Here is a 25,684-nt window from a genome sequence, read left to right as displayed (position 1 = left end):
GATAAAAGAAGGTCAATTGCCTTCCCAAATGCAACGTTCATTATCGTGCGAAGTGATGTGCTCTATTTTGCGAAGTGTACTGGTAATTTTCCCGCCAACGCAAACTCTCGCGGTAACATGGACACAAATTTCACAAAATGACCCCTCCAAGGGCGGACTTCTCATCATCATAATCATTTCGAGTCGCCCCATAACATAATATATTCATCATGACTCAATCGTATCCGTCAGTGCAATCATTCTACATGAGGGAGACTCCCACGGAAGGCAATGCAAGTGCAAATCCCTCACCTTCAAGTCGAGCCGATGGCTTCACCGAAGAGGAATTGGCCGATGCATTCGACCCATTGAACAGAAAATGGAATCCAGAACGCGAATACGAAGAAACCACTATTGATAACCTCATCCCAGGCCCAAGAGCAGTTACATTTGTGGGCAGAGTCGTTAACTTCAGCACCATCCTCGGCAATAGCCAAAAGCAACCCCAAGCTACCGGCTGGCATTATCTTGTCATCAAAGATGATACTGCAGCTATTTCGGTGCCTCTCATTTCCCCGTCCCATAATATCGCAATGCTAATGGTGCTGTTTTCGTAGATCAAGTTGTATTTCGCCCGCCAGCAATACCCTCTTAAGCTGGGCCAGCTTCTTTCCATCTGGACATGCTTCATCTCGGATATATCAAAAGCGGAAGGGTCAGCAATCATTGGTGTGCGCGTTTACGCAAATTTGTTTCCAGGACGTGTCAATTCGGACCATGTCATGATACCCACGAGCAGCAACACCGACGGCATCTGCCACGTCCCACCCGAATGCCGCAAAGCACAGCCGCTCCCTGGGCTTATGACGCTTGCTAGCTACCTCGGTGGTGGGTATGATGGTGTCGATGGTGCAAAGATACTCGTGTGCGTCAAGAGCATTGGGGGCAGGAGGAAAATCACAAAGAAGAAGGGAGGAGAAAGCGAGTTGACTGATATCCAACTTTTTGATCACACTGGGGAAGTACGGTTGACGGTTTGGAATGAGATGATTGATTCGGCAAGGGATTGGCAGCCTGGAAAGACCATCCTGATGATTTCCAATCCCGGATACAAGGTGGGATATTCTAAGGGAAGCGTAGGTATCACCTGGGGAACAATGATAGATGTTGGGCCTGAATTTTCGGATGCTGAGTGGCTGAGAAAGTATGCTGTGGGGTTGACGAAGAAAGAAAGTTTGTGCATGGAGTTTCCTGAGGACCTGTGGGATGTTGAAGCTACAGAGTATGGTGTTAACAGGATGTTTTTCACGCTTGCTGAGCTTGATAGGTGGTAAGTCCAGAACGGTTTCCCAATCTTGTCCCAACTTCCTAAGATACCGAAATAGGGTACGCTCAGATGGCCATCATGTCTTCACCGGCTTTATAAACGTCACAGTTATCGAAATGTCTCTCGTCTCCCTACAATGCCGCAACATGCTCAGGTGTGCCGAATGGTATCATTCCCATTTCTCCTTCTATTTCCAACGTCACTGACATCGTTTTGAAGCTGTGGCGTACCAATCTATGCCAATGCCCTCACAACACCATGCCGCAACTGTTCTAGCCCCTTGAACCTCCGCCTCAATCCTAAAATCATTGGTACCCTCCTCGACGAAACAGGATGCATCGCCCCGGGAAAACTCCTTTGGAGTGATCGTGCTTGGGAACAACTTTTCAACCGCACTATTAAAGACATCACCGAGATGAGCTCTGAGGAGGCGAGATGGTACGAGCAGAGGATTATGTTTATGAGAATGCATTTGGTGGTTGGCTGGGCGGAGAATGTGGGGAGGTTAGCTGTGCTGGGGATTATGATGTGAGCTAATACGGGTAGGTTTTGAGGGGTGGATTTCGCTTTTGCATTTAGGGAAGGAACTTTGTGCTAATGGGAGATATTTATTACACCGCAATGGTTTCTGCTGGGAAGGGTATGTTCGCTGGGTATGTACCTGAGCAGAATATTGCTGCTTGGGCTAAACTGGTTTACTTTGCATATTATAACAGCACTTATCTACACATTATTTTTATAGCATCATGCTCGATCGAGCTCCCGCACTAGCCCTACAATAGATACTTCTGCGTAACTAGCCCAATTAAACCAAGCATTCACAACAATTGATAGATCAAGGCCCCCCTATCTTCCTACCTCGACAAGGCAAAAAATTTCACTTCCGCATATAGACACCGCACTATATTTCTCCGGCTCACCTTCGTCGTTACGTTCCCCCTAGCTATTCTCTAACCGTAAGCTAAAAAGCTCGACATGCAACAAATGTCTTTCCGTAACCTAGCTAAGGCCCTTAAAAATGCAGCTAAAGGGCCCGGGTGCCTGGATCGCGCACAGGTACCCACGAAGGCTTGTATATATCATTCGTTGATTATAGCATGTTGGGGGCTAGTGCTTACTTTGTATATAGTAATGCCGGATGTGTTTCACGTATGGGTAGATAGAGGGACGTGTGCATGTGCAAAGTAGACGGCGGGTGGGAGGGGATTGGCTGGGTTTTTGCCGGGAAACGGGTTAGGCCCGGACTGGGGTGTTTTTAGTTGGTTTCTAGGGTTAGCAGCAGGCTTTTGGCACGGCTAATGATTTACCGGGAGTGGAAGGAAGCGAAGGTATGAGGTCTTGCTACTACGGGAGTTGCTTAAGGGGTGGTAATAATTAAATTTATCGCCTAGAAAATTCAAATGGCTTTGTTAGTGTAACAAGTTGGATAATAACCTTGTATACCAATTTGCAACTCAGGAGTATATATCGCTAAAGCCTTGTAATACGGAAAGAAATGGGAAGTAGTATTGTACCTCAGGAATTATATAGGAAACGGGATTAGACCAAAACCGCATTCGCCGTCGACGTTCGGATTCTACTAGCAATTCGAGACTCTGTTGTGATTCTTTCAGCTATCCGACAAACTAAAGCCAAGCTATATGGATATTTAGAATTTGGGTAAAGCGGGGCGTTTTGCTGCGGTGGAAATATCTCAATATAGAAAGAAAGGCGAAGAAAAGTCAAATAAAGAGGCAAGCTGGTGGAATATACGGGCTGCGTGAGCACTCGATGCGCAAATGGCTTGAACTTTATAAAGCACCTAGGCAACCTTTAGGTCTTTCGATCGGCATGACTTGCATTATCGCTATGGAATCACCCTTGAAGAAGGGTGTGGGTGGTACTAGGATAGTGCACCTATGTGTAGCAACGAGCATGGGCACATTAGCACATTTGTTCATTACTAACATAATTTATTTTGATATCTGCTCGTGCTTCTTCATGCCGTGGTGGAGGTATAGTATCCACGCTGGGACTGTCGACAGCAAGTCCAACTGCCCAAGAAGATAAAGAATATGTGCCACCCATGCGGATATTGCTCCTGACGCCAATAACATGCACCCAAATAGAGATAGGGAATTCCCTTGCCGCCCAATGTTGAAGAGCAAAGAGGGGAAAGTTGCCATCGAGATACTCGTCAGATCACTCAGCATCACATGTAACCGCTCACCAGCAGCACTTCGTCGGCTAGACCCACTTGCACCTCAAAGCCATTTACTACCGCTTTTTCCGTACCTCCAGCTTCTTAACCCTCCTCATTTGCTCCCTCTTCCGCTCCGTAACATACCTCCCAATAACGCCCGTATCCCAAAATACCCTGCACTTATGAATCTGCCTCCCATCGGTGCCTTCGCCAACGGGCGCCGGCCCAATAGTCCAGACAAAAAATCTGGGCACCACAATCTCATTGTTATCCCCCTTTAGCTGGAAATGCGTCAGGCACTCCCAATACACGATGTCTCTCCCTTCCTCGTCGGGCACGACTCGGGCCTCCACTACATCGTGTCGGATTTGCGAGAATGGAGAGCATTGTTGGGAGAGCCAGGCCCAAATGTGCGAGCCTGTGACGTGTGTGTTGCCTTTGGTATCGTGGTATGCGGCGAAGGGCGCGAAGAAGGAGGAGAATGGAGTGGATCTGAGCTCGAGATTGTCGATTAACAAGTGGTATTTTTCGATGAAATTTAAGGCCGGATTTTGGCGGGATCGATGGTCCCAAGCACCATGATGGACGAAGGATGCCATTTCCTATGTGTCCCTTTGTGTTCTTTTGTAGTAGTAATTGATGAGGAGAAGGATCCCAATCAATGTAGCGGGATAAGTGCTGGCTGGCAAATGTTCCTCAGACAGTTCTTAAGGTACAAGGTTCAATAATACATTCAATGGGGATGCTATATACTTATTACCATTCTATTGTTTCTTGTCGGTGGTAGTTGTTCTAAGTAAAAGAGTGGTGGGTGAGGTTGTAGATGGAAGCGGAGTTACGGTACTCTACCGGCCGTAAGCCCCTAATCCTGGCCATCAAAGCAAATAAGCAGGGATGCAACGTACGAAACACTTGGAATGGTAGGAAAAAATAGAGGAGTAATATGGTTTGGGGAATTCCGAGCTAAAAGATGACTTTGCGCATTGTCAATACATTACTCTTCTGCATCTCAAGGCCGTAATGGACTCGTATCAGACTACAACAGCGACGAGTTCCCCAACGGGTCCGTCTCGGATCCGTATTTATCGTGCTTAACTTCGCATTTTGCAACCATCAAAGTAAGATCCGTTGATTTTAGATGTGCTCGACCGACGTCGGCCGACTAATTGAAATGACTCGTTTTATGCACTTTCTACCAAGAGGAACCCACTCGAGCCTCAGTACCTCAGCATCTCAGCCCACTTAGACCCTCTCATTGCAAGTTGACGAACAGACCTCCATCAACCAGCAATTGTGCTCCATTGACATACCCACTTAACTCATCGCAGGCCAAAAATACAGCTGGGCCGGCCATATCCGAGGGTATGCCAGTTCTACCAAGTGGTATGCGTGTCTCCATATACTCCCTCTTTTTATCGTCATTCAGATCCTCCTCGTTCAATTGCGTCTTGATCGTGCCTGGGAGCAACGCGTTGCATCTGATTTTGTATTTCCCAAGAGCTACGGCCATGCTCTGCGTGAGCGATAGCACGCCGGCTTTGGTGGGTGTGTAGTGAGTTTGAAGACCACCGCCAACGAGGGCAGAGATGGAGGAGATCGCAATGATGCTTCCACCATCGCCCTGGGATGCCATTTGACGCGCGGCCGCTTGACAGGCGTAGAACGCACCATCGAGATTTATGCGCACCGTCGATGAGAAGAGGTCGTGGTCGAGGCTGGGTGAAGTGTCCCACGTTAGTTGCTTGGCTCCGGAGTCTTCCTATAACCCGTGGCCACCTCTGCCCTGATCCAGCGAAATACGAAACGAAATAATATCTAGTTTGCGTTCTGAGAAGGAAGGCCATGAAGACAGGAAATATACTCACTCCAAGAATTCCGCAAACTGGCAAACGCCGGCATTGCTAACAAAAATGTCTAGTCGCCCGAAAGCTTTTACCGCTTCCTCGACGAGGTTCTTTCCAGTCTCGGGCTTACTGATATCGCCCTCCACCTCAATCAACCTGCCGGCCTTGTCATCCTTCTCTTTGAGAGCCGCAGCTTCGGCGAGTATGGATTCCTTGTGATGGGAGTCTGAGGGGAGATTCAGGTGGTTGATGGCGACATTGCAACCCTGACGCACATACTCCAGCGCGATTGCTCTCCCGATGCCCGTAGTTCCGCCAGTGATGGCGGCGCTCTTTGAGGAGAGGAGGTGGTGGGACATAGCTGTGTGCGGAGCTTGAAGGAGGAGTTGGTGAAATAATGGCCGGACACGGAGGCTGGAGTGTGTAATATCCACGAATAGGTGAAGGGATAGCTTTGATCGTCACAGTCGGGATTTTGCAATAATGAATGAAACGATGCTGCTCGGATCAGGGAGGGTGCATGAACATGGTGAGAATATGCATCCTGGTGTTGCGAGCGTGGAGTTGTTTATTTGGTTGTTTGGAAGGACGTAACAGCAACGGCATAGTCCCATCCTTACACGTTCATGTCCCTAGCTTGCCCCACGATTCGGGTTTCGGTTCAAGTGACCCCGACAATATATTGCCAATGTCTCCGTACGCCTCGGCTTCGTATCAATACGCATGAGTAAGTACAGCTGCGAAAATGACACCTGGCAGGGACGTACATAGCAGCACAAGGAAAGGTTTGAATGCTGGCAAAATTTCAATGAGACAGCAGACTTATTTACATGCATTATATACTTGAATAGACGGTGTGCCATGCAAAGCACATCACTAGCTATGGTACCCGACAGGCAATGCTACATCGGAGAGAATGCCTGAACATGATTGCAAAAAGGCCGCTCTAAAAACGACAGTAGACCCATGGTCAACAGTATCTCAAAACTAATAGTCGCTTGGAACCCAACCTCCCTTATGAAGTTGTTAGATTCTTGATACCCTCGGCAACGCCATTGACAACACTGTTCCCCGTAGACTTCTTCTCCACAGGGGGCTGGCCAAGAGGCCGCTCCGGGTTTGGTGTCAGAAGATACTGGGCTGGAATCAACCTCGCCGCCGGGTTGAGCGTCAATCCAAAACCTGGCTTGTCAAGTTGCGAGACATCAAGATAGCCCTTTGTTGGGATTGGCTCATCCAAGAACAGGTCTCCGAAAACGGGTAACACGCTCTTCCCATCGGCAGAGTTTGCAAGATATTCCTGGAAGGGGCAGTTTGTTTGAGATACCACGAAATGGTAGCTGTATGGCCCGCTGGCGTGTGGGACAACTGGGATATCGTATGCGGCAGCCATCGCAGCAACCTTGAGAAGTTCGGTCATACCACCGAGCCACATGACATCGGGTTGGATGATGTCGAGATTCCGGCCTTCGATGAGTTTTCGGAAGCCATATCTCGAGTATTCGTGCTCTCCAGTTGTGAACTTCAGTTGAGGGTGTGCCCGCTTGATTAGTGCAAATCCGTCTGTATCATCTGGAGACAAGCACTCCTCCCACCAGTTAATATTCAAATCTAGACAGGCGGTGGCAAGCTCTATCGTGTATTGGACATTCAGGCTCATGTAGCAATCTACCATGATTGGGAAATCCGGTCCAACGCTCTCTCGATGTTTCCGGAGAAACTCGACGTTCTTCTTAAGACCTTTGTGACCTTCCTCTGGGCAGTACGGGAGCGGAACCTTTGCGCCCCAGAAACCCATGGCCTTTGATGCCGTTGGCTCCGGACCCGTGCAGTAGAAATCCAATCTATCCCTCGTGGCACCACCGATGAGCTTATATACCGGCTCATTTCTGATCTTCCCGAGTAGATCCCAGAGCGCCAGGTCAATCACGGAGATGACGGCAACTGGAAGCCCCTTGCGGCCATAGAACATAGAACCTCGGTACATCTGCTCGAATAAGTGGTTTGTATCTCGTGGATCTGCGCCGATCAAAAACCGCTCGAAATGTTGATGCACGAGCCAGCAAGCTGGAGGGCCTTGGGGGAGCTATTAGCATGCGAGCACGTAGTTCTGCCAGAGATGCCTACCTCCAAATCCAGTTGCAAACCCAACAGTGCCATCCGACCCCTCAATCTCCACGCAAAAGGATCCTAACACGTTGATGCCCCAGCTTGTTCTTGACGCCCGGTACTTCTCCCATCTCGACATTGGCGTTGATATCGGGGTGTCGATGAGCCTGGCATTCATTCAATCAGCACTGGGAGAATTGGAGCTAATCCGCAGCAGGGCACCTACCAATGGCCACCCTCGACATTGTGATAGTCCCCTCCAGACCCGACGCCATCAACGACAAACGTCCTGATGGCTTTGATCGAGGGGAAACTCCTAGCAGTAGACGACGCCATGGCAGCGTGAATTGGCAGGATGGTGGGGGAAAGGGTGCAAAAAACTCGAAGAAGCGGATGAGGATGGGGATGAGGCTGTTGAGCACCTGGTTGCGGTCTTATGAGAGCAGGTGGTGCATCCGCCTGGCAAGCTGGGAACGGCGGGTCCGGACAAGGCGGCGAGTCTCCGACAAGACGTTTGGTGGGGGGCGGAGGGGGGGTCAACTGTCAGGTTCGGGGCAAGATATCCCACCACCGAGAGCCACCTCCTCCGTACAGCACAGCAAACACGCGCTGCTCCTGTTGCCGCCGCCTTTTGCATTGGGATTGTGGTGATTGCTCTCCGTGGGCCTTGGACGCCCCGTCCACCAAGAGAGAGTGGTCGAAGATCGTGGGCAGGATTACTCCCGGAAAATTGGCCGCAAAGGAGGGTGCGGTGCAGGCTTTGAAGGGACCGGTTCTTCTGCACTCGCAGGATATCATGGATGAGACATGGAGGGCCCTACAAGTTACGGTATGATACCACGCAGCGCAACACAGCACAGCACAAGCAATACGGGGTGGGATGGCTGGGAGCATTGCGCAAACGGCAACGGGCCTGCCGGCAGTTTTCTGCATCGGCACACAGCAGGAGACTCGTGGCTTGACATTGGATGAGGTTCAAGAGGACACTGGACCAGCGTAGGACATGTACATACGAAGGCCATCTGGTGGCTGTCGCCGAGTGCTCCGAGAGGGTTGATCCGCCATTCATGGCGCACTTCCAATGTTCCATGCATCCATCCACATCCACATCCACCTCGGGATGGGTTTCTCGAGAGCTTCTTGATCCGTTTTGCACCGCGGCCCGCCATTGCTATTGGCGAGGGCGTCCAAGACTCCCATGTCGCACACGGTTGAACTTGAACGGCCTGGGGAGAGGAGCAGAGACCGGGTTATGGAGAAGGGTTGCTGGGAGGTGCAGAATCAGATGATGAGCTATGGTGTGTCTTCTGTCCGGAGTTGGAGACCATGAAAAGGGCTGCGTATGCTGTACATGACCACGGAGTATAGCTGCTACAGGCCTACAGGCCCATCGGCCCACGCTATAGGACCTACGCTACAGGGCCTACCTAGGTAATAGGTACGCTACGAAGTACAACTTATAGGGTCCTCTACCCTTATTATTATCTTTCTCGCCGAACCGACGGCACATGCGATCAAACATGGAGAACAGCAAGCATTGGCCGGCGCTGTGCTCCCCCCCACTCACTCCTTTTCCCTCTCCCCTTCATCCCCACAATTCCACTTACAATAACAGAGCTCCCCCGACCTTCTCGCTGCTAAAGACGCCGACTTTCGTCCTGAACTTCACCGAACAACCAGAACTACCTAGGTATCTGGGGCCATCGCAGTTATCCGTGGCTATCGCCCTCAGCTCCATTTCGTAATGGATATCGGATTCTCGCCGCGGTCCTCGCAGCGCCCACCCACGAATCAGCCCGAGTCGGATGAGGAAAATGCCTACAGTGAGGATGAGAGCGAGGGCGGAGAAAACGGCGAGAGGCCCCGCAAGAGACCGCGGCGGCCGATGTCTGTCTCGTAAGGACCATCTATGTCTCCTTTAGCACGGGCCGATCGTGATGTTCTGAACCGGAACTCTGCGTCCGGAAGCCTACTGCCCAAGTGCGGAGGCTCCTCTGCAAATGAAACTGAAGAATGGAAATGGCTAACTATTCGTCGAAGATGCGAGTTGTGCAAACAGAGAAAGGTACGGTAAAATTATTTTCCCGGTGTTTATGTTTACTGCTGCTTGTTTTCAAACATCATCTGCAAACCCCTGCTCACTACGTTCGTTTTGTAATCGCTGTTTTGAACTGTCAAGAGTGAGTGGCTGCTCAGCGGGTCCTGGCTGGGCTGAAGCAATGCCAACCACAGCCAACCACAACCACAACCACAACCAATAAGCAAGGCGGAAGGTAGAAGGCAGAAAGCTCTGCCATCGGAAAATCTCGAGAAGACTGTGCTGTGTATAGTTGCTCGGCGCTTGAGAACCATCATATTTGACTGCGCCCATAAATGTTCTATAATTTTCCCCGCTACAGTGCTATCTTCTGACTCTGTTAGGTAAAATGCGATCGTAGTCAGCCAGCTTGCGGTTGGTGCTCCCGCAATGGCGCAAACTGCGAGTACAAGGAGCGAAAGAAGCCAGGTCTCCGAGCTGGATACGGCCGGGAGCTGGAGCAGAGATTAGATAAACTGGAAGACGTTCTTCGCTCGCACGCCCAGATTCTAGAGTCCTTTACGAACAACAGCAATAGCCTCCCCAGCGATCACGACACGCCTCAGAGCATGCCTGGTTTCCGGTCGAATGATGGCCCTCGCGGCCACGTGCCTCATGCCGAGACTGCGTTATTCCTCCAGAACCCCTCCCCCTTTCCAGGAGGCCAGCAAATGGAGTTTGGCAACCCGGTGCCTCAGACTCCCACCAGTGCCACGATATCTTCATTGCATGGTGATGTTTTCCAGCAAGGGATGCAACAAACCAATCACCCCCATAATCAAGCTCATCCGCCGCGGGCAGCACAAACTAGTCAGGCTGGGGACTTTTATAGCACAACACAACCACCGCTCCAGTCACCAAGCCTTAATATCACTCAGACCCAAACTGAACTTACCTCGGACAACTCCCTCCCTCCTTATGACCTCCTCTATGCTCTCGTGGATCTTTACTTCAAATACGTCAACACATGGTGCCCTATACTACACCGACGATCGACACTAGACTCCCTGTTTGGTGCCTCTACGCTAGATGAATCTGATAGAATATTGTTACATGCAATTGTTGCAACGACCTTGAGATTTTCCACCGATCAGAGACTCACGGACGAACGACGGCGGCATTACCATGACATCTCGAAGCAGAAGGTTTTGCTGTACGGGTTGGAGAATTCTTCAGTCAAGGCGCTACAAGCTCTAGTCATATTAGCTCTGGATCTTGTGGGTAGTAGCAACGGGCCGCCGGGATGGAATTTGTTAGCTCTGATAACCCGATCCGTCGTCCAACTCGGCCTTGCGGTTGAGACGACATCATTTTCAGTGTCGCCGGTATTCCCGTCCATATATACTCTTCGCGCTATGGTATTGCCAGAGCCGGATAACTTTATCGAAGAGGAGTCACGAAGGAGGCTTTTCTGGATGGTATATCTCCTTGATCGATACGCTACAATTGCCACGGCATTCGAGTTTGCTATGGACGAGAAGGAAATTGACCGCACGCTGCCATGCCGTGACGATCTGTGGAACAAGAACCAACCTGTTCAGACAAGGTGGTTCCGCACGAGCGAACGAACTGAATATGGAATCGACAAGCCGGAAAATCTGGGAGCATTCTCCTATTACATTGAAATCCTTGGCATTTTGTCGAGGATCCACAAATTTCTTAAGAAGCCTGTTGATATCAGTGCGCTGTCGGATGTGGAGCAATGGCAAGGGGAGTACCGGGAGTTGGACAACATGCTCACGTCGTGGAAATTCAATCTTCCTAGCGACTATGGTAATATGGCGAAGTTGTTCCAACCGGGCGGTAACAAGTCTATCAACTGTGGATGGGTCATGCTTCATGGTGAGTATCTAAGTTGCTCTGCTTTATAATCATATTGACCACGGCAATAGCAACATATCATACAACGGTAATTCGACTACACTCATCTGCAGCGTATCCAACAACCCGCTCCCCAATTTTCACTCCCTCATACAGCGCAAGCCAACGGTGCCACGGGGCGGTTGAGAATATTGCCGCCCTCGGCGAGTTCGTCGTTCAGAACGGCATGCTACCGAAACTCGGACCTCCCTTCGCATTCACGCTGTGGGTAGCCGCGCGACTCTTATTAGTCCACGGCTCAACAATAGAACACAAGCTCAGCCCACAGATCCAGTTCTTGGTGGATACCCTTGGGGAGATGGGTCGCTACTGGGCTGTTGCCGAACGATACACGGCCATCCTCCAACGAGTTCTAGACGAGCATCGAGATTCCGAGCATTCTGCTGGGGCTAATGGAGAGCGCGTCACGCCATCCTCAGTTAAGATTTTGGCAGATATGCGGCGTTGTGCGTATGACCTGGATTTCTTGATCTCTAGACAACCAAAACATGTCGGTCTGGTGACGAGAATGCCGAGCGTTACGCCGGCCCGGACACCGGCGCCGAACGAGCTGGAGTACTTGGATGTTTTTGACTTTTTTAATTTCCCGAGGCTACCAGTTGCTCCGGGAGGAGATATGGGGCATGCTCATGGTAATGGGAATGAGCACGGGGTTGGCGAGATGGTACCTACTGAATTGAGCAATGGCGCTAATGAGTTCAACATTACGAATTTCATGGTGGATGCGAACTCGGATTGGCTGTTTAAGAACCAGACTTGAGGTAATTAATGAAGAAGAAGATGGATTTTGTTGGCAGACGCGGTAGGTGGGAGTTCAGGGTCAAACTTCAGACGACTAGTGAAGGAAGAGACGGAACTTTAAAACGATGCTTCGTGGACGAAATTCAACAACCGGGCTTTGAGAAAACCAACGGAGGCAAATATCGAATTTGTAAGGCACTCGTTGGGTGGAAAACAAGGAGTCGGATTTGAGTCGAGTAATAAATAAGGATGAACAGATGAAAAGTGCTTGACGCTTTGTTGGATGGCATCTCGAGACTTTAGTCAAGAGAGTGGCATCCCTGGTCTCAAGCCAATGAAGAGCTGAAGAAATGCAAAACACGGCCAAGTGCAAGAATTGGATAGCTGCAGAAGGTGGTGGAAATGGAATGGGAAAGATAGCATGCGGGGGCCGACCTTTCAAAAGGTTGAGCATTGGATATTCCAGATGCGCTGCACCTGGAGACGAATTCCCGCGTGGGCCTCGGCTCGATGTCCATGTACTTTACGTGGCTCAGGCTGAAGAGCTTGGCTATACATAGGCATGTAGGGTATGATATGTATGTGGCATGTATGTAAGGTTATCTCAATCGCGGTGCGCTCAAAAGTTAAAAATGGGAAGCCCGATAATCGCCAAAAGCATCATTTGGGAGCCCTTTTGTGGTGTCTTTTACGAATGCCTGATGTCTGGATGTCTGATGCGGGGCGTGAACCCCTCCATGCTCCGTCGGTCGCGACCGAGGACTAAGCTGGCCCCAAACAAGGTTTACCTGATGACGCTCTTGGTGAGGGGAGTATATTAATATATTGATAAGAATTAGGCAGGATAACGCCCGAGCATTGGCTGATTGTGTGGCGGCGTGGCCGAAAAGGCCTCCTTCGGGGTTGGCTCGGTACTCGTATGGAGGGTACTGTGCTGGTAGTTCCTCGAGCACTAGGTACGCTCCGTATAGGTAGGTATAGTACAGTACAGTACCGGAACTCCTTTTTTTGGCTCTTCGGACTGGGGACTAGGGGACCGGGGACTGGTCGTACGTTGTACGTCGTACTTCGGTACTTTTACGATGTTCATGATGTACATGTACTGTCGAGACACAGTCAGCAGAAAAAGAAGGCAGCCGCAATCGAGGCGCAGCCGAGGCAGGGCGCTGATTGGCGGCCGTACGAGATGGGCGCTGTCAGTGGTCGGAGAGCAAGGCTACATTGTATTGGTACCTTTCTCGCTGCTACTGTACTTGCCTGCACTGTTTGTTGGCCGCAAGGCATATTTGGGGGAATCATTGGATGTTCGCGGGTATTCGCTGTGTTTGTTGTGTTTGTCGACAGCCTGCTCCTTTTGCGCCATCAGAATAGAATAGACCCTAGAGCACGAACTATCTCAACTTCACGTAGGTAACTTAGCTTCCCCGAGGGTTCCGATGTATCGGTAGGTAGCTTCAACGTACCACCTGCTCGTCTCAACCGCAAACGCTCAATTCCACCGCTTATCCACCTGAGGCTGAACGGCAAACGAAAACACGTTTCGTCGCCTGGCCCAGCTGAGCAGCACCAAGCACCAAGCCAAAGGAGTCATCTCCTTGCGGAGTAGGGCGTGCATAACCCCCATCGCGATACTTGATTGTCGCAAGGTAAGGTCCGGTCCTTGGTAGAGCCACCAGGGCAGGCTGCAATATATCCCTTCGGGGACTGAGGCTGCTATTTGCCACGGCGATTGGCGAGAATACGCAAGAGGCACTACCTTACGTAGTAGTTCCATGTGAAGCAAGTTCTCGCAGTCTCGCAACATTAGTAATAACAATAATAATAATAGCCCCTCGAACGAGCAGCCTCAGCCTCCCCGGGCGTCTGAGCGGGCATCGCGGACGAGCTTTGGTTCACATCGATCGCCCTTCTCGTTGGTCCCCAAACGGCGATTCTTGGGAAGCAGACGCGCCTCTCATTTGTCCGGTACTTGGGGTTTCAACGGCTTTGCGCCATCTGGTAGTCCACCTATTCTTATCCCTCCCCACAAGGGCCCCAAGGGCCCCAAGACACCATCCGTCCGCAGCACCGGGCATCGCATTCCCATCACTCACATCCGTCGCATTCTATCCCATCAGATCGCATGGCTGGCCAGGCCCCCAGCATCTGTTCCAGGCTCCACGTTTCTGCGGTCCCAGAGCCCCCCCCCCACCGATTCCCCGGGTTTTGGTTCCAGGTCCAGGACCGCGTGCTGGCGGCAATTCCTGCTCTGCTGTTTTGCTGTTTGCCGAGAGACGAGCAGCGCCCGCTGGGGGAGGACGAGGACTGAGGACTGAGGACTCGGAGCGCCGGAGAGAGAGTTGGCCCTACGCCGTCCGTGCAAAGTCCTGTCTGTACAGTGTACTCGTAGTCCTGTAGTCTCGTGCCTTGCGAAGGCCGGTTGTTCTAATAATACACCCGTCCGCGTCTGCGCTGCTTGGGTTGTGGACGCGTACGAACAAACTCGAGGGACCTCGACCGTTTGGGACACAGAGAATACCTACCTTACCTTACCTTACCTTAGACATCGTGACTTCTCGCTTGTTGTACCTTGGGTATACTTGAGACAAAGACTCGAGTACGTACTGAGGCGGCCATCTTGCACGACCGGCCGTTGAATCCTCCGTCTCCAATAATCTCCCATAATCTCATCGCTCAACTGCTGTCTCGCAGATCCGGCTTCACGGCCGCCTTTCTGGCCCGCCGGTGCATCGCGCCATCCATCGCCCGTGGTCCCAGATGCTGTCGATGCTCCCGCGTTTGCGTTTGCGTTTGCGCTACGCTCGCTCACCTCACCTCAGCATCTTAGTCGCTGCCATCTGCCATCTGCCATCTGCCATCTGCCACGCCCGCAGCCCTGGCCGCAGATGGGAGCCTACAGTGCCTGTGCTGGACCTGTCTGTACCCTCACCCGATGCAGTGGGCGTGCACCGCCATCTTTAGCATCTCTGGCGACGAACCTACCTACCGTGCATGGACCGTACAGGGCAGGACAGGGCACTACTACACTACCTAGAACTACTGTACTTTGTACGAAGTAAGCCATCCGTCATCGATCGCATGTCCTGTCGATGGGCAGGGTCTGGCCTGCTGGCGTTAGCATGACGGAGAGCCGGAGGAGTCGTCGCCCAGGTTCCATCGCGCTACTCTGTAAGGGAGAGCCAGGGACCCGCGCTTCAAGGCTGATAGCCACTCTTACAGTACACTACACTACAGTCCAGTCCAGTACCACTCTCACCACGCTCACCACCACCCACCTCAGCCTTCCCTCGCGGCGTGCAAGCCAGCCCCCCCCCCCCTCTGTGGGTACGCCGCTAGTCTGGCCCGTAGGGCTATACTCCCGGTTTCGACTCTCGCTGCTGCAGGACCATGGTCCAGGAGCTCTTTTGTTGCGTATAGTTACCAACGATATCACGCATTGGCCTAGCTTCGACTCACCCCTCCCCGGTATCTCTTTCCTGCATGTTGACCTGCATGTTCTAACTGCACTCTCTCCGTCTCTTCTGATCCATTGCCTACTGCTGCCTTGTGTCGTCTTGGTAGCCTTTCGTCTGGAGCTGCGGAAACTATTAAGGCAGTCACCTCGCCGGGCTCAGATGACTCGTTTTTTGAATCATCGTATCCTCAGTCATTGACTTTCTTTAACTTTCTTTGCCCAGGCTCCTTCTCCAGTCTGTTCATTAATATATTTCATATCTTCGCTGCCCTTCATCTGAGGCCTTCTCCTAATCATATTCATATCAAACTCATCCACTTGACGATCGCTTGGCTGCCCAAACTACACCGCAAACCTCAACGACCTCCCTCATAACAAACTTCAACATGTGTTATCTTGTCGTGGAACGATACTCGGTCTGCCGCTGTCTCTACTATGAGCACAGCATCGACATGTGCGCGGCATACGGAACTTCAGGCCACCCCATACAGGAGAAGACGGTTCTTGTCGGATACGCCTGCGCAACACATTCACACTGTCGGCAGGAGGAGTCCTCATCTTCGAGAGATGGATATGACTCGGGTTACGGAACGGCGAGTAACGGATCGCAAAGACACTCATCCCGCCGCCACCGGAGATGAAACGTATTGTCTTCGATAGCTGCATATTCATGGCAGTCGCGACCTCTCGTACGTTTTGAATTCAACGACTGGGTACACTATCTATTCTCATTCCGGGGGAGAACCTCCTCATCGACGCCGCCATCTCAACTCACCATGCTCCTCGTCGGGCACGACCGTCTGATGTCTCACTCTGCGCCGTAGAGCCTGGCTGGATTTCCCGCGCCAATTCCCCCACCCCTCTCACACATTCCCATGAAACGATCCACGACATATACCGAAGACGAAACGATCTACGAAGCACGCGATGCCATGATTCTCACGGAAGCTATTGAAGGCGCAAAGAAGGGATACACACAGAGCCCAGGCCATCCACACACACACACACACACGAACACGAGCCTTGACAGACTGTTATTTTGAAATTTCTGCATTGCGTAGACGAGTTCCAAAGCATGGCGTCGGTATTAGATAATATGGTCATTGGGCAGGGTGTTCTCTTCAGCGCTTTCTGCCGCTCATTTTTCTTTTGGTTATTTATTATCCCTTACTTTCCCTTTCGTTTGCTTTTGCGATAGGGAACTCTAACTTTTGCATGGGACGGGAATGATACCTTGGAGTTCTTGGGAGGGGTTTCTACTTGGGAGCCTGTTTCAACCGTTGTCATGCCGGGCGCTGACTCATTTCCTATTTTTTGGAGGAAAGATGTAATCTGCGATTCATTGTTTCCTTTCCACTCATCATACTACACTATATAGGAGCTAGTCTCCAGCTCAGGCAGCCAGATGTTATTTTAGAGGGAAAGGGTTATGTGGTATACAGGCTGAGCCTGCAGGAAGGAAAACACATCATGTACCAACCAATGCTTTTTGTTATGTTTTTTCTGAGTCATTCGCCGTTCCTGCGCTTCTTCTGCTTCACCGAAGGCTTACATGTTGACATGCGACCTCTATATTGCAGGGTGTGTGCGTGCGCGTCGGTTACTCGTAGTAGCCGTGAGCAGGAATAGATTTCTTGCTTCGCATTTTCAAGGAGCTCTGGTAGTCTTGATACACATTCGTTGGCTGGATACCCAATTACATCCTCGACACTACTTCTACGGACGGGCCCGCTTAGAGGGTTACCTGGTGTGCCTACTTCGGCCCTTCCAATTGTTAGTCTAGATAGCTTAGCTCTACTTAGGTAGACGTTATACAACTCCTCCACCAAATACAAAATCCCATGTTTGCATTTGATCTGACACAATATCGTTAATTGCCGGTGCGAAACCGTAAGCCGGCACCACCCAACCTATTACCACCCACCTCTCCATGCACAGCGTTAAGGCAACTCTCCATTACCCGCCTACGCGCGGTGGCGAAAAGTGCAGAACCAAATATACATTCCACTTGCCAACCAATCCCGATCTCCCTATACTACCTACTACACAATATACACAGCCCCTAAAATAAATAGAATAATAATAAATAGAATAATAATCAGAAAAAATACCTCTAGGCCCGTTTTCTCTGCGATTCATGATTTTATTTTTTATGTTTATTTTTAGATTTAGGGGAGCGGGGCAGTTTTTAGATGTAGTGGGGTGGGGTGTGATATGACGTAGCGGTCACGGCTTAATTGAGTTGTTTCAGAGAGCTATGTGGCAGTGGAGTGTGTAGTGTGGGGAATCTTTTGTGTACCCTCTGTTTTCTTTATTTGAGATATGTGCTGTTTTCACTTATGGACCTCCTAGGAGTGAGGAGGACTTGAAATGCATACTGCCCTATCTTTTAAACGTCTGCTTTAATCTCATATTCGAGATGAAAATGTGGTGTGTAACGTTGCTGCGGTAATGGGTCGAGTGAGGACCATGGTGTACCCGATCGGAGTAATCGTGCGCAGTTATTGTGGGGCAATAGGAGTGATATTAAATCGATTAGCAGGAACAAGTTAGTATCATGTGAAAAGAAGACGTGAGTTGGAAAAGCCGATGATTATATTGCATGAGTGGATGGTTGTGGGACTGCTGGGGAAGAGGCGTTGCAAGGGATGAACTGGACTACATCTGGTCATTTTTGATACTCTGTAGACGTCAAATGTCGAATTGTCTAACCATGTGCGAATCTTGCCGATAATAGATATATCGTTATAAAAATAAACCTCTAATCACCTACTAAGAACTTACCTTAAATAGTTAAATCTTGGGTTAGAATTGTACAGGCAACGACTATAAGCAATGTTCGAGAATTTTGGCACTTAGAAGTAGGTGAGAATGCAGTAGGAAACGGGGAGTAGTAACAGGATGGTATGAGAGAAACACTAAGGGTTTCCTAATTTTGAACTCGAAGGCACTCACCTGTAATATTACCTCCCTTTGAATACCTCAATCTTAGTGAGATATTCAACTATAGTAAGATAGGTACCCAGGTACCTATAGGTAGTTACCTAAGGTAGTACCTACCTAGGCAGGATTGCTTATATACGAAGTACCTTAGGTAGCCAAGCGTGAGAAGCTTAGTAATATAAGAACAACAACCACTGGCTCACCACTAAACAACAACAACAACATCTAAACCTAACACACTCTCTACTATCTCGACGTAGGTATCTCAGCCAACACTCCGCTGTTATGGCCCTCCACCTAGTCGACCCGAATCCCATCCCGGACCTCGACAGCTCTACCGCCTACACAGCGGCTACACCTCCCGAATCCGTCGCCGCCGATCTCCTAGATGAGCCGTTCGGCGGCGCCAAACTCAGCTCCTCCTCGGTCCCCTGGCCTGGCTCCACCTTTCTTATCCGCTCCGTTGAGTCCGGGCATATGATTACGCTGCTTGACGGACAGGTCGTGCTGGCCCCGCCGGGCGGCCGCGGCTACATCCACTGGGAGTGCGTGGAGACCAAAGGCTGGCTCGGCTTCCGAGATTGCGGCTCGAGTAGCTTTTTAGGTCACAATGGAAATGGGAGACTGCGCTGCTCGGCCAAGCGCCAGGATGGGTGGGAGAACTTTTGCGTCAGGATGAGGCCGGAGGGAGGCTATGTCTTACTTATGACGCATTGGGAGAGGCTTTGGCAAGTGGGGACTAACCTAGAGCGGGGCGTGGAGTCGCTGGCGAAGGGTAGGAATTTTGAATCTGACGGGATCGTTTGGGAGTTTATTAAGGTTTAGTGCGTTGAAGCTCTTTGTGTTCTTCTAGCTGTCGAGATGGGTGTATTGTACTCGTACGCTTGCCGCATTGCTGTACGCAACTCGATTCTTGCGTTGCGCATTTCGTGGCCTCTAATCCGACTACACAATGCTGGAATTTGCCCAGGATCCCGTAGACTTGCGTCAACAGCTTAACGGAGCTGCAAGAGCGGGCTAGAACGCTTGGAGCTAGGAGTTCTTAATCCCGTTGTCCTGGGAATGGTGCCCGGCCACATGGTCTTGGTTTTTGGTGTTGTGCTAGGGAAGATGGATTATATGAATGCATGATAGAGGCTACTTCGTTACTCAAAATCTGGAACGATGTTGAGAAAGATGGGTCATTCTTGGTAGCTAGTGCCCTTCGATACCCGACGTATATTGACTCTGGATATTTCGATTTGAGGCGCCATAGATCGCCTCGTCTAGAACGAGTAGAGGAATTTCTGCAACGGGATATGTGCTATCGAGAGTTGATACAAATGAAACTCGCAGATAGGTCGCTCTACTTGGAGGAGCTGAGAGAGCTAGGGCTCGAGGAGAGGGACGGCAATGCTTTACCTATCGAAGTGACGAAGCATAATTTGAAAGTCGGATCCGCATTGTCTGTCTTCTCCTATTTCACGGTGGCGGCACATATACACAGAGCACATCAAAGGCGTGGTGTTCTTTTCCCCAGGGGTAGTGACTGCCGGGGGTTTTATAGTTGTAACTAGTGTACTTTATCGAATATTGAGGTGATTTCCTCTCGATACTATAAAAGCTTCTCTAGAGCATCTATTTCTACCTTCACTTCCTTTAATTCCCTCTCTGCAGCTTCTATGTTTGCCTCTGCGACCTCCATTTCCTATTCCATCTTCGACGTGACTCTGCCTTGTTGTCTACTGCGATTCTGACGGGCGGGATAGGAGGACGTTGTGAGCAGAGATTGGGTTTGGCTACTAGCCGCGTTTCGAATAGTTCTGATTCTTTCTTTTGCGGATTCCGGGCGCTTTATTCAGGTCTATTGGCGAGCCTTCTTTTTAATCAACTCTTTCTGGCGCGCTTCAACAACACTACTCGACATAATTCTGTATTTTGTAAATTAGTCCAAGGTCTATCAGCAGAGAAAGAGGACATATTGATACCTGTAGCACCCTGGCAAGTCTTCTTAGCTGTGGTGGCGCCCTCCTTTCCGACTTCGACATAAGGGTTAGCGTCAGATGCCCGTAGTAGCGTACGTATTGGGGTCTCACCAGTTGGCCAAAGGATACCATAGACAACACATTCATGGTTGGTGTCTAAAATCAACCTTCGCATTGAGGGAGAGGGAATGTATTGCCGAATCCAACAAATACTTCTATACCATCATACTTTTATGCGCTTTGAGGAATAGGTAGAAAGAGAGTTATAGAACTAAACAAAGACCCATAGGTTAGATCTAAATGTAGCAAAATAGTGTTATCTGTATTTGAATGAAACAGATGAAGAGAATAGCTTGCCTGCAATGATTCGCGAAACTAGTAAATGGGAGAGTTGAGTGGAAGAGTTGATTTGAGGACAAAACCATGCGATTCGTTATGGCTATTGATTCGCTCCTCAAGACCCGGGTTGAGTGAATGCCGGCGAGGGAGGTGCTAGAAAGTAGATTGCCACCATGCCAGTTTGTGACGTTGCTGAATGGCCATGGCTTTCAGTAAAAGAAACTACGTTTGATAACCCATGTGCTTCCATAACGCCTCGTGAGCAAGACAAATCCTGCTAAACTTATGTAGCATTTTAAATAGCATTCCAGGCTGCCCGGAGCCCTGAGCTGCCACTGGATGCATTGAACATGACTTCAACACCTTGACTGCGTGCCCAGTCGACGGCGTCACTACCTACACCATAGCATTCATTTAGCCTAAGGGTTACAATTCCCTGTTTAACAAAACTCTTCACAGCTACTCCAGTAATGTTGGTCCCAGAGACGTCGACACTACGTAGATTTGGGCAACGACCGACAATAACCATCAGATAGTCTTCGGGGGTCATGAGATACGCTAGTGATAGAACCTCTAGACTCTCTGATGAGGGATATTCTTCTTCAATGTTGATGCGGGGTTCCACTGCGCGACGCCCGATGTGAAGTTCTTTCAAGTTTCCGCGCGTGATGGATTCACGGGTGATGGCTTTGATAAATCCGTCGCAGACATATGTTCGCGAGCACTCGAACATTTCCAACAAAGGCAACATATTTTCTCCTTGGGCTTCAAGGCTGTCGTGGCCGATATCTAGGGCGTTCCTCAACGTGAGGCGTCTGAGAGTAGGCGGAAGTCTTGGTAGTCGGTCAAAGTGCGTATCACGGAGATCCAAATCCTGCAGCTCTGTCCACGGACTCATATCCGCAGATGGCGTAAGATTCCAGTTAGACAGCCATAGAACCTGAATATTTGGAGCGGCTTTGATAAGCTCGGGCTATTATAATCATTAGTTGAATGCAACAATATGGAATGCTAAGCCCAAACGACAAAACAGTGAGGCATTTCCCTCAAGATCTAGGTGGTACCTAACAGCTGTAGATATATCTAATTATGGATTACAAGGGTAGGAAACTCTGAGGTTGAAGTTTGATGTTTGCGAACCTTTAATTTGGGAATAGAATGCTTTCGACAACTCACAATATTTAATGTTAACATAGCGGAGGCAACCCCAAGATGTAATTTCTCGAGTGCATCGAGCTTTGGCCATTCTCCAAGAGAGTCCGTTCTCTGGCCTACTATCTGTAGAAATCCCGCTTTCACAAGCGTTCTTCGACAAGCTCGGAGAACATCTAGAACTACAGATATGGTGATTTTGTCATTCGAAACAAATATCGATTCAAGATGGCTTGCGTAAGGTAGTGACGAAACTAGCGAGTTTCCAATGACACTACTCCCGTGGATTTCGAGGAATCGGAGCTGTTTACAATGTTTGGTGAGGAATATCATTTTTTGCGAATCAAAGCCTGCTCTCGTGGTGATCATAGCACGATCAAGAGTATAGTTCGATCGCCTTAGATGCAATTTTAACGCAGTCTGGGTCATCGGTTTCCGCGTGGACGTCGTATCTAGAGAAGTCCATAAATTATGTGACGATTCAAGTAAACGTTTCCATGATTTTGAGACGGCAAGGCATGTTCTTGGATTTTAAATCAGCACAAAATCTAATCTTGGGGGTCGCAGACACTCGGGGAATGTTACACTCTGTCTCTCATCGAGAGATTGCGACAGACCATAGCCGCCAATTCGACCGGCAGAAACTCGAGAGGATCAAGGCTCTTGCCTGGATCTTGAGCTCGACGCAGTTTGTTGTATATAGATTGAAGACGCTAAAGACATTAGCTTAAGAACGTCGAACACCGATGAAGAGTATCTTACAGTACGTTCATCATCAGTCCCAATCTTGACCTTGTTCAAACCTCGCTCATATATCTTTAATGCAAGGCTATTTTCTCCTTTCATTTGCAATATTTTACCGCATCGTAGATATCCCTGGGAAAATTCTTAGACTTAGACAATCAAAAAGCCCTTCATTGCGGGCTTGCCTTTGAAATCTCCGGTTTCAGATCGATCATCCGCTTCGCATCCCGGAGAGCAGGTTGTAGCTGTTGTAGCTTCTCATATGCTGCTGCTCGGTGATCCAACGCCGTTAGAAGGAGGTGACCAGTGCTCGTATTGACCGCCTGATGAACAGGTCAGCATCCTTAGGCAAAATAATGCAAATTACCAAAAAAGGCCCGTCATGGAATGGTGATAGCGTATATTGCAAATTACGCTACTTCACCCTTGATGCTGAGCGCGAAGAATCAACCTACTTCTGTGAAAGCTGTTAGAGCCCCTGCATAGTCCTTTTGATAATATCTCTTGCGGCCACGCTCTACTGGGCCAAGGCCTTCCTCATCAGCAGCTGAATTTACCATTTTGTGTTGTTAAAAGTTGATTGGTTACGGCGTGGGTGGTTCCGCGAACGCGTCGCGAGGAGGCTTTTGAGATGGTTCTCATAAGTTACCTCGCGAGTCGCGCGTTACCTTATTACTCCGAAGGAGAAGCACGTGATTGGCAACAAGCTTCGGGTATTCCCCTTTTGCGCTTTTAGAATATTGTTTCGAGATTAGACTTCAAGAGCGAAAATCTCTACTCACGAGCTAACCTTAAGATTTCTGGAAAGGTTCATCTTCCAAGTGGTATTTAGGTGGCATCTCTGAATACCCTCATTTGACAGAAGTTATTTACGAAGATATATGAAGTAGTTACGAGGAGGATGCAAAAATTCGAATAATATTGTAAAGCGCACTAATGATACGGTCAATACCTAACAGCTAGTAATAATTCAGTAGTGGCAGATGCCGCCGGCGCTGTCATCGACCGCCCAGGTACCAGCAAGACCAGCATGGTCGACTTCGCCGTCTGCATGCCCGTTTAGCTTGCCTAGGAAAAAATCTCCTTTGCCCTTGGTCCTGAAGTCTCGGCTAGCCACATGCTTGGCCCATTGATTCAGCGTGGGCTCGCCCGTCTCATCCCGAGCCTGTTTCAGGAAAGGAAGCAGAGAAGTACCACCTGTTCCTCTAAGATTTTCCTGCTTACCAGTACTATTCTTGCCTTGTTGGGAGGCAGTAGCAATGTTCGTTCTTTGCCGTGTCGCCTCCGAGCTTTTGGAAAGCGATTTTGATTCACGGGCTTTGACGATGATATAGCGGGCCACTATGCTGATGTGCTTGTCACGGAAGACTCGCAACATTGCCAAGCATGCATCATAAGCGGAAGTCAGCTCGATATTGTTTCGATGAGCTTCAACATATTCCCGAATATTCGCAACTGTAGTGACGTCTTCTAAAAATCTTCGGTGAGGTCCAGGCATATACTTCCGCATCTCAAGCAAGAAGTTATGCTTGGGTGGAGGTGCAATACCCTCGAGCTCGCTCTCTGAAGAGTCGTCCTTCTTTTCGCCAGTAGCACGATGTTCGATACCAAGAACTATGTCGAAGAATTGAATGATGGAGCTCTGCGCATTGCTCCCACCACTGTATTTCCTGTAGTAATCAATTCCTGTACCGTCTTCATAGATCACTCCGTTTGGCAGGCCAGCTTCCCCCATGTTCTTGCTTCCAGCAAGAAAGGGTCGAATGCGGTGATAGAAGACATGAGGATCGCAGCTTTCATGCATACGCTGTAAAAGCGTTCCTAGATCATCGAGCCTTTCGGCAAATCTTCTAAGGCAAGCAGCTACGGTTGCACTGTCGCCAGTCCTTGCCGCTTGGATAGCAGTGAGCATGAGTGGCAAGATGGGAGCGCCTCGTGCTTCGATCGCGACCGACACCAGGTAAAACCAGGACTCATCAATCGAACCTGTGAACGTGGTAAGGGTTGCAAGATTCTCAAGGTTATCGACATGCTCGTCTACGAATAATGGTTTGAAATTCCACAAGCAGACGGCAGCATATGTGGCAACAGGTGGGACCTCGAGGTAAGCCGAAATGTGCAGCAGAGGAATCGTAACGGAGGGAGGCAAGCGCTATAACAATTAGTAAGTGGCTAGGTGATGGATATGCATATTATGGGTATCAACGAACATCTGAAGGGCTGTCACCGCCCCAGATATAGCTATGAGCCATGAAGCATAACAGCGAGTAAGCTCTTCGCCATTCCGAGTCATGCTCCAAGCCGGCAGTAGAGAGAGCAGGAAGCCGATCGATGACTCCGCGCAAACGCTTGCTGAGGATCAAGCCTTGGAGGTTTGCCACGACAGCTTCCCACTTGTTGTAGTATGGGTCAGGGAGCCTCTCGAGAGGCAATTGGGCCGGAAGGAAACCATGTTCTGGTGAGAGTCCGTAGTCGCTAAGGACGGGGACAGGAGGAAGCATGGCTTAGTTTTTTTTTTGGAAAGGATAGAGACCGAGGTTCTTCCAGACGCAAGGAGTATACAGATCGTTGTCCGATACTCCTCAGCCGTTGGGTACTCGTAAAGCGCTGTGCATCAACTGTCGTCTGAGTGTGAGTTTGTTTGGCCTGGAAAAGGTGAAAATCTGGAGGGGTTGCCTGATACTCGCCCGCGGGGTCTCCATTTTTATATAACAAGCTCGGATCATCCCGCCTCAGGGTCCCGGAGCCCTCGGGCGAAGTCTTGTTAGTTCTGGCCCATCCATTGCTTGATAATACGGAAACACGGTAGAAGTCGCGCATCAGCGGAGTTGGAGTTTGGACAAAGAGAAACCGTGCCACTCTTGCGTGATTGGTCAATAGGCGAGCTGCAAGTGGCGTCCATCGGAGCCACCAACATGCAATCACATGACATTCGCCAAGCCAGGTCC

General features: G+C 49.8%; 9 protein-coding genes across 9 annotated transcripts; 3 read left to right on the top strand and 6 right to left on the bottom strand.

The window, feature by feature from the left end:
- Positions 1-209: 209 nt before the first annotated feature.
- On the top strand, positions 210-1,838 carry BP5553_03477 (Uncharacterized protein; the record flags this gene model as incomplete). The annotated part of the gene is made up of 4 exons (XM_032012100.1): positions 210-539; positions 597-1,309; positions 1,365-1,460; positions 1,526-1,838. The coding sequence occupies 4 exons, from the start codon at positions 210-212 to the stop codon at positions 1,836-1,838; spliced, it is 1,452 nt and encodes a 483-aa protein (XP_031871793.1).
- A 1,724-nt stretch (positions 1,839-3,562) lies between these two features.
- BP5553_03476 (Uncharacterized protein) lies at positions 3,563-4,087 on the bottom strand (the record flags this gene model as incomplete). Its single annotated transcript, XM_032012099.1, has 1 exon — positions 3,563-4,087. One exon carries the CDS (start codon positions 4,085-4,087, stop codon positions 3,563-3,565), a length of 525 nt encoding a protein of 174 aa, XP_031871792.1.
- A 653-nt stretch (positions 4,088-4,740) lies between these two features.
- On the bottom strand, positions 4,741-5,691 carry BP5553_03475 (uncharacterized protein; the record flags this gene model as incomplete). Its single annotated transcript, XM_032012098.1, has 2 exons — positions 4,741-5,203; positions 5,354-5,691. The coding sequence occupies 2 exons, from the start codon at positions 5,689-5,691 to the stop codon at positions 4,741-4,743; spliced, it is 801 nt and encodes a 266-aa protein (XP_031871791.1).
- A 656-nt stretch (positions 5,692-6,347) lies between these two features.
- Positions 6,348-8,335, bottom strand: BP5553_03474 (uncharacterized protein; the record flags this gene model as incomplete). The annotated part of the gene is made up of 4 exons (XM_032012097.1): positions 6,348-7,408; positions 7,460-7,608; positions 7,668-7,981; positions 8,048-8,335. The coding sequence occupies 4 exons, from the start codon at positions 8,333-8,335 to the stop codon at positions 6,348-6,350; spliced, it is 1,812 nt and encodes a 603-aa protein (XP_031871790.1).
- An 850-nt stretch (positions 8,336-9,185) lies between these two features.
- BP5553_03473 (Uncharacterized protein) lies at positions 9,186-12,159 on the top strand (the record flags this gene model as incomplete). The annotated part of the gene is made up of 4 exons (XM_032012096.1): positions 9,186-9,337; positions 9,482-9,506; positions 9,863-11,360; positions 11,411-12,159. The coding sequence occupies 4 exons, from the start codon at positions 9,186-9,188 to the stop codon at positions 12,157-12,159; spliced, it is 2,424 nt and encodes an 807-aa protein (XP_031871789.1).
- Positions 12,160-18,822: 6,663 nt separating this feature from the next.
- BP5553_03472 (Uncharacterized protein) lies at positions 18,823-19,370 on the top strand (the record flags this gene model as incomplete). The annotated part of the gene is made up of 2 exons (XM_032012095.1): positions 18,823-19,312; positions 19,363-19,370. 2 exons carry the CDS (start codon positions 18,823-18,825, stop codon positions 19,368-19,370), a joined length of 498 nt encoding a protein of 165 aa, XP_031871788.1.
- Positions 19,371-21,135: 1,765 nt separating this feature from the next.
- Positions 21,136-22,838, bottom strand: BP5553_03471 (uncharacterized protein; the record flags this gene model as incomplete). The annotated part of the gene is made up of 4 exons (XM_032012094.1): positions 21,136-21,813; positions 22,017-22,295; positions 22,610-22,705; positions 22,755-22,838. 4 exons carry the CDS (start codon positions 22,836-22,838, stop codon positions 21,136-21,138), a joined length of 1,137 nt encoding a protein of 378 aa, XP_031871787.1.
- Positions 22,839-22,906: 68 nt separating this feature from the next.
- On the bottom strand, positions 22,907-23,296 carry BP5553_03470 (uncharacterized protein; the record flags this gene model as incomplete). The annotated part of the gene is made up of 2 exons (XM_032012093.1): positions 22,907-23,059; positions 23,192-23,296. The coding sequence occupies 2 exons, from the start codon at positions 23,294-23,296 to the stop codon at positions 22,907-22,909; spliced, it is 258 nt and encodes an 85-aa protein (XP_031871786.1).
- Positions 23,297-23,706: 410 nt separating this feature from the next.
- On the bottom strand, positions 23,707-25,237 carry BP5553_03469 (Indolic compounds 2,3-dioxygenase-like protein; the record flags this gene model as incomplete). The annotated part of the gene is made up of 2 exons (XM_032012092.1): positions 23,707-24,888; positions 24,947-25,237. 2 exons carry the CDS (start codon positions 25,235-25,237, stop codon positions 23,707-23,709), a joined length of 1,473 nt encoding a protein of 490 aa, XP_031871785.1.
- Positions 25,238-25,684: the final 447 nt, after the last annotated feature.

Source organism: Venustampulla echinocandica (assembly GCF_003357145.1).
Source record: "Venustampulla echinocandica strain BP 5553 chromosome Unknown scaffold_1, whole genome shotgun sequence".
NCBI lineage: Eukaryota > Fungi > Ascomycota > Leotiomycetes > Helotiales > Pleuroascaceae > Venustampulla > Venustampulla echinocandica.
The sequence above is the reverse complement of the archived record's forward strand: the minus strand, read 5'-3'. Positions and strand labels throughout refer to the sequence as shown.